This window comes from Aplysia californica, unplaced genomic scaffold (assembly GCF_000002075.1).
Source record: "Aplysia californica isolate F4 #8 unplaced genomic scaffold, AplCal3.0 scaffold00317, whole genome shotgun sequence".
Classification (NCBI taxonomy): Eukaryota; Metazoa; Mollusca; class Gastropoda; order Aplysiida; family Aplysiidae; genus Aplysia; species Aplysia californica.
The window spans coordinates 823115-830522 of NW_004797587.1; the positions used below are offsets into that span (position 1 = coordinate 823115).

Genomic DNA, 7408 nt, shown 5'->3' on the forward strand with positions numbered 1-7408 from the left:
ACACACACAACACATACATACACATACACACCCACACACCCACACACACACATACACACCCACACACCCACACACCCACACACACCCACACACCCACACACCCACACACCCACACACCCACACACCCACACACACACACACACACACACACACACACACACACACACACACACACACACACACACACACACACACACACACACACACACACACACACACACACACACACACACACACACCTACACAATTCCTTTTTGACTGTAAGTACTTTTTAATCTGTATTTCATAAAATAATAAATAAAATGATAAGAACATTTTTTTTCTTTGATTAGGTCTATCTCAAAACGAAGCACTTCAGGGCTAATGCACTTTACTTATTTGTAAGAAAAAAATTCCAAGGCTACAACCAGACAGCCAGGCAAATAGCAGCAAAAGCACACAACGAGAAATCAGATGGAAACAGATGAGGGGGTAGGCCCCGGAAAAGATGGACAGACGGGATCACAGAAACATTAGTCAAGAACAACATGACCAGGCAACAAGCGATACAACAAACAAGAGAAAGACCTATGCTTCTCCCCTTGATACCTCAAGGTAACAAATGCCGGAAAAGATAGATGTAACTGTGCAGTAAGTCAAACAGTGCAGAACACTCTCCAGAGCATCTCGAATATGCGTGTTTGGTGGGTGCTCTGGTGTGGTTTACTTCTATTTTTCTATCAAACATCTGTCGCCCTTCTCTCCTCTATTTCTTTTTTGTGTTTGCTACTCTCTTGTTGTATTACCTCTTGTCTTCGGCACTTATCTGACATACATTGTAATCGTGTAGCGAAGGCCGTAAAACATTTCCATTTTCAAAAAGCGTCTCGAATGGGTCCAGTGATTGGGGGTGTATTTTGTTTGTTTTGTTTGTACATGTATTTTGGTTTTGGTTTTGTAATGTTTTCATTTAAAGTTATTGTGTCTTTCTCAAGGACACACCCCAGTGCCCCCCCCCCCCCTCAAACCTCGTGTCACCGTCACTTGCTTGGCATGTGAGTCCAGGCAACTATCTCTCACTTTAAGAAAGACCTTGCTTGAATGCTGCAGCTTCCCCATTTTCCTATATGACGCTGAGACCTGGACTTTGACAAAGAAAGAAGACAAAAAACGTCCGCGTTTGAAAAATGATTAGAAATGTGGTAGAATGGCCAGAATAAGTTGGAAAGCAAAAAAGACGAACAATGAGGTGTGTCAAATTCTCCACACAAGACCAACCCAGCTGGAAAAAATGAAAAGTAGGAAAATACAATACGATGGCCACTTAAAACGACACGAGACCATTGTGAAAGAGGTGTTTGAAGGAAGGATGTGAGGCAGAAGAGCCAGGGAAAGACAGACAAAGAGTAACTTGGATGTACAACATAAAAACGTGAACCGGCCTGGATATCGCAGAATGTGCAATGGCAGTCAACGACTGTGAAAGATGGAGGGTCATTACACGTCAACTTCCTACTCCTAGTCAGAGATATCCAGGTATTTGAGAGTCTGAACCAAAGATGTTATATTGATCTATCGTAATACTAGAGCTCGCAGCAATGACATCACACGTGTCAGACATGGGGGGCCTTCTTTCCCCCATCGGCATCGCCGGCCAGCCCTCATTTACTTGAACAATCTGAGCCCCCCACACGCTCCCCGCGAGCTGTAGTGTAGTAAACACCACCCTGCCCCCATATTTCACTAATTTCAGTGCAAGCTTGTAATAGGTTTTCCCCCAAGACCACTGAGACGCCTCCTTGTGTATGTCTCGAAAAGTACTGAGCCGTCAGAGGAAGTCTGTTGAACTGCGCATGTCTTGCCCTTGAGGTTCAGCGTCCCAGAGTAAACACACGCAGCCCCCGTTTTTTTACGTAGGGGACATAACTGCCACGAACTCTAGCAGTACTAAACATAATCTCCTTGGTCTGAACTCACTAACCACTCCGCCACTGGAGTGTCTGTGGTGTAACAGCTAAACTCTTCATTTAGAGTACAAAACATTTTATCGAGTATCCTCATCTTTCTGGTGGGATGTTGTACATTGAATCCACATTGATTAAGCTCATGACAGACAGGGGCAAAGCGGCACGTATCCGGGCAAACGATAATAAAATGGTGTCAACGGGAGTGTAGAATACATGCAAGTAAAAGTCCTCAATGGCTTTAAGGACTTTTGATAATAGTGTATCCTTGCTTCTTTTAAAACACTCAAAATCCATATCTTAATTTAAAAAATGAAGTGATTTCAACACAATATTTGAACACGCTTATTATTTATAAGCAAAGAGATAATAAAAGAACAAAAGTATCATATACTGCCATGCACTCTCATTCTTACAAACACCACATGCAATCCATAATGACAGGCCAGCAAAATAATACAATATCAGCTGCACGATGACCAGACGACAGTATAGTTAATGTGCATGCGCACATTTCATTAAAGTGTCCAGATTGTGTTACGTCACGATTACACAAAGTGTTGTCCTCACTGGAATTACTTATACATTATGAGTCGTCTGAGAAGGCACAGAATAAGTTTCAACGTGAATAAAAGGCTTACCCCGTTTACTAGAAGACAATAGTGTGAGAACAACATGAAAAGTATGTTTGATAATCATTATCTACAAGAAGTATGTTTAATAATCATGATCTACATACATAACGTAGGCCTATGTTTAATGATCATGATCTACAAGCGTGTAAAGTTAAAGAGAGCTTAAGATACGTCTACTATCCACTTAGAACCAGTTCAGAAAATCTACAGTTTATACTCATCAAAATCATCAATAAATATACTTTCTTAGGCTATTTCCAAGCTCACTTCTTGCCATTTTCTCTTCAAAAGCTCTGTTGAATCTCTCACTTTGATCTACAGTGAACTTGGTTTTCCAAGATTTTACTAATCCTTTACCTGCAATGCCCACGTGCTCTCTAAAGAACGTTTCAAATACATCTTTACTTTTCTTTTGAGTCCCCGCTTTCATGTTGTCAAAAGACGTTGCTGTGGCTATCTGCTCTGCCAGGGTGTCCGGTTGACCCAGAAAACGACAGAGGTCCCTGATGACGTCAGCAGGCTGTTCCTTCAGCTTCTCGTACTGCGCCACAAACACGGGCACCTCAGGGTTGTCGGACATGAACTTCTCCCACGCCAGGACGTGCTCGAACCACGAACCCCACAGATACTCGCCGGCCAGCTGGAGACAAAGAACAGAAGAAAACGGAGTCCGCTCAAACCGAACATTGTATATCTAAAAACAGCAGTAAATTGAAAGAAAATAAAATCAATGATTTTGTCCCTTTCTATTTGAGCAATATACCTTAACCGAAAACCCAGTTAACCCGAAGATAATTCAGCGATCTCGTAGATTTCAGTTTAAGTGGACTCCATTCTACGTTTCATCCAGGACAGTAACTAAGTGTCTGGCCACAACATTATAATATAACAATATCCGATGACCAACGCTTCTGTAAAAGAGAAAGATTCTTAAGCTAAGGAGGCAAAATAAGTATATTAAGATTACTCGTGGTTTCTGCGTCAGCGATTGAGACCAATTTTGGCAGAAAAGAGTTTGCCACACTTTTAGCACTAACTTAGGACAGAGCCATAATAATTATGTAGGGAAGATTCGTGTCAACTGTATTTCGGTAACAGCCTGTCAGCCAACACATCCTCCAGCATGTCTTCATATCTTAACAGAGAGAGAGAGAGAGAGAGAGAGAGAGAGAGAGAGAGAGAGAGAGAGAGAGGGAGAGAGAGAGGGGGGGGAGAGACAGACAGACCGACAGACAGACGGAGGCAGAGACAGAGAAAGAAACTTTACCTGCAATTCCAAGAATTCTTCCCAAGTTCCCTGAAAACGCACAGTGTCTTGTTCGTACTTGGAGGCCATGTCATACCACGAGACCAGCGTGTCCTTGGAATTTCTCATAATGTACACAAGCTTCACTTGCTTCCTGAAAATATCTTCAGGCAGGAATTTTGGCGGAAGATGGCTTGTTATGATTCTTCTAGGTCCCACAATCGCTTGTAGTTTTTCGTCGACTTTGGTGTTCATGAATCCAGGAAACGAAATTCTAAGTGCTCTTTAGAGAACCCAACGCTAGCCACAAGAGATGATGTCATTATCGTGTAGTTTAGCTTTAGAAATATGATGCATCGTTTCCTCCACATTCATCACGAGGCCCTTGTAGTAAGCAAACCGAACACCGTCGAAAAGAGTTGAGTTAAGCAGGTCCAGTTTCTTGCGAGCACTTTCCAGAAGTTCTGCGTTTACAAATGAAGCCATTTTATTAGGAGAGTTGCACGCACTCTTGAAGGCCTGCTCTTTGAAAAGACTGTCGCTTCTGAAAAGGGAAAATCAAACACCAGGTAAGGAAGTTCCTGAATTGCTTGGATTATCACGCACGAAATTCTTACGTGTTCCCTTATAGTGGCGTAGTGATGTATGGAAGGGGAAAGGGGGGGGGGGGGGGGGGGGGGCTTGCAGAAAAATGGGTCGGATCGAGGGGAGAAACGGACTTCCTTTCTTTTTTCTTTTTTTTTTTTTTTTTTTTGGGGGGGGGGGGGGTCAATGTGCTGCACTGATAGCGACTTCTACAAAACTAGACGGGTTACAAGATTAAGATGCAATAGGCTAACGTCTTGGAAGAGCCGAGGATGCTTATGATGCACAGCTTATTCCTTCGTACTTTAAAAGGCAAGATGGAGAGATACAGAAAAAAACATACATGCAACTATACTAATAGGGTTTACTTTCTCATCTTGGGTGCTTTTTAAAAAAATGTGTTCTCTTTCATCTAGAAACAAACATCTGGTGCATGGAGTGTAGTGCTTGGGAACTTCGCAGTCGCATGCAGAATACCTGAGTTTGACTCCCTTGTATCCCTCTCAGCCCAGGTTGGCCCTTGCAATAGAACCAGACACCTGCCTCTTAACTATTCTAAATTGTGTCCATGGGGACATGAAAGAACCAATATTCATTTTTGGCTTCTTCTTTTTTTACAATAGCGTCCATACAGGGGGAAGGAACTTCTTCCAACCTGAAATTCCCCTCAAGCAAGGGCGGAGGGTGAACATATGGGTGACAAGATATATTGTTCATTAAAGATGTTTTTACAACAAAGTAAGAAAACATCCACCAATTTATTCTAAAAAGCAAAAGCAGCTGACTGACACCCTACTCCTGTCACTTAAACACATCTACTGCGGCCGCGTGCCTCTCTCGCTAGGCAGACAAAGGGTTTGGGTTCGCTCCTGTGCTTTGCTTTCTACAATCTGTTGCCGGCACCATGCCGTCTCCCTTTATGATGTTTGCCGGTGTCTATGGTGCAGCGGTTAGACACTTCGTTGTCACACCCGAGTTCGATTCCCCAGTGGGGAAAAATGTTTGTCGAGTATATACGTGTATCTCTCGTTCTTTTTGCGGGTACGTTGTATCTGTCAGCTCGGGTTGTCCCTGACAGACAGGCAGATTCGAGAGCCCGCCTCCTATGTCATCTAAATCGTTTCGATGGGGGGGGGGGGGGTAAAAAGATAATATACGCTTTAAAAAAGAGTGTTTCTTACGTTTAAACAAGCACTGAGAGAAAGTGATTTTGTTAAACGTTGGTACATCGAACCAGTCATAGGCATTATTCTATATAAAGACTGGTATGTGGGTCATGGGTGTACTGGGAGGTCGGTAAGTGGGTCATTCAGAGGGGAATCATGAAAAGTGCCATGACTGGTATAATCAGAGTTTTATAGTAATAGTCTGGTAATAATATTGCAAACTCTCTCTGTGGTGCAATCTAATACAACCGGAAGTGTGGAGGCCCGTGGGGGGGGGTGCAACATTTTCCGAATGCGGTTAGTAGAGGTGAAAGAATATAGTTCATGAACCTTTGGACCCAGAAAGTTCACTGATGTCTGGTTGGTGTTCTGGTTTGTAAATTAATATAGAACTGATCGTTTCCTCAATCTTCTCTTCATTGCCACTTCCCCCCACGCACCACGATTAATGAGTCAAATTTTAATTTCCTGGTCCTTGCCTGTCCATACTTTATGAACCAGATCTACATTTTGTCCTTGTTATGACTTCAGTCTTAGCAGAGAGTTTACAGTAATACTACTGTAAACCCTCTCAGGTCTTAGTCTAAACTGTCTTGAAATGAGCATGTTGTTGAAGTGCATCCAAAGAATGTTCTTCGAGACTGCATCATCTATAGAAAATAATAAAATTTATAATTATCCCTGTTGATTGTTTTTGTAAGAGTTTTATGGCACTTGCAACACAATGAGGTCATCATATAGGTCTAGGTGCCCAAGATTAAAGGTGTTGCACGAAAGTAACAAACACAAAAAAGGAGGAAGGATAAGAACGATAGATTTAGATGTTTGGTAGGAAGGAAGGAGCAAACCACACCAGAGCACCCACCAACTACCAACTTACAATCCCTGTGGAATTTTGTATGTGTAAATTTTGTGGATTAACCCCATATATATCTACAAGCAATAGGTGAGCGATGCTCATACATACATGCTATTTATCTTGATAATATGTTAGTGTTCCCTGTTTGGTCCATGGATCTTCGCTTGTCTCAATATCCAATCAATTAGTACATGAGGTAAAACATACCTTGACGGATAGGCCTGTTGGTGATTGTAGGCTACACAAGGCTGGCCCTCTTCACAACTTTTCCGGAGCTCTGAGAATACAACTTCACAGCTCGATGTAAAGGAAACAGATGAAGCTCGAAATGAATAACTCACCACATTTGCTTCACAAGCGTACAGGCTATTTGACACTGCTATCGAGCGATATCTGAAGCGGCACGAAATTCCATATATTATTGTTATCCGTAGGAGTATACAAATACAAGTATTCTTCTGTCATTTTTAAAATATCGCATTTGCAGTTTCTATCATTTTACGAGAAAACCAAAACCAAAAACAAACAAAAACCCTGAATATTTCCAGGCCCTAACAAGAAAACTAACTCTTTGCAAACACCCCAGGTCAATATAATTTTAAAGAATACAATTTTGATGATAGCTTCCTTATTATCATAAAGCAAATGTTTTATTGGTAACAACATTGAGGGTGGGTTTTTTTACTCTCCCTGTAAAGTTGGAAAAATTGCATATACGCTTTTTTAAATGACGACAGTATTGAGGTCAATGTCTTTTATACAACACCATCCGTATCCGCTGAGTAGTGGTGCAATTGATCGATCAAATTTTTCGATTAACCGAGCAAGATTCTTGGTCGAGTAAATCGACCAAAATGGTTTCTTGACCGAGCAAGACATCAATCAAACGCCAAAATTAATTGTCGCTATCAAACAAACGCGAAACCCATATTTTGTCATTGCATCGTTTTGAAAACCAGCAAACTTCAAACTTT

General features: G+C 41.8%; 1 protein-coding gene across 2 annotated transcripts in view; it reads right to left on the reverse strand.

Annotated features, from left to right (window-relative positions):
- LOC101848300 (sulfotransferase 1A2) overlaps positions 1-7402 on the reverse strand; it is a 14565-nt gene extending 7163 nt beyond the window's left edge. Inside the window, exons 1-3 of one of the 2 annotated variants that reach the window (XM_035970759.1) lie at positions 6642-7402; positions 3846-4368; positions 2984-3218 (exon numbers count right to left, since the gene is read on the reverse strand). In XM_035970759.1, the coding sequence (XP_035826652.1) occupies positions 2984-3218; positions 3846-4079 (469 nt within the window). In that variant the 5' untranslated portion in view covers positions 4080-4368; positions 6642-7402. Of the gene's footprint in view, positions 1-2273; positions 3219-3845; positions 4369-6641 lie in introns of those variants that run through there. The other variant, XM_035970758.1, reaches the window with a different exon arrangement.
- Between the last annotated feature and the right edge of the window lie 6 nt (positions 7403-7408).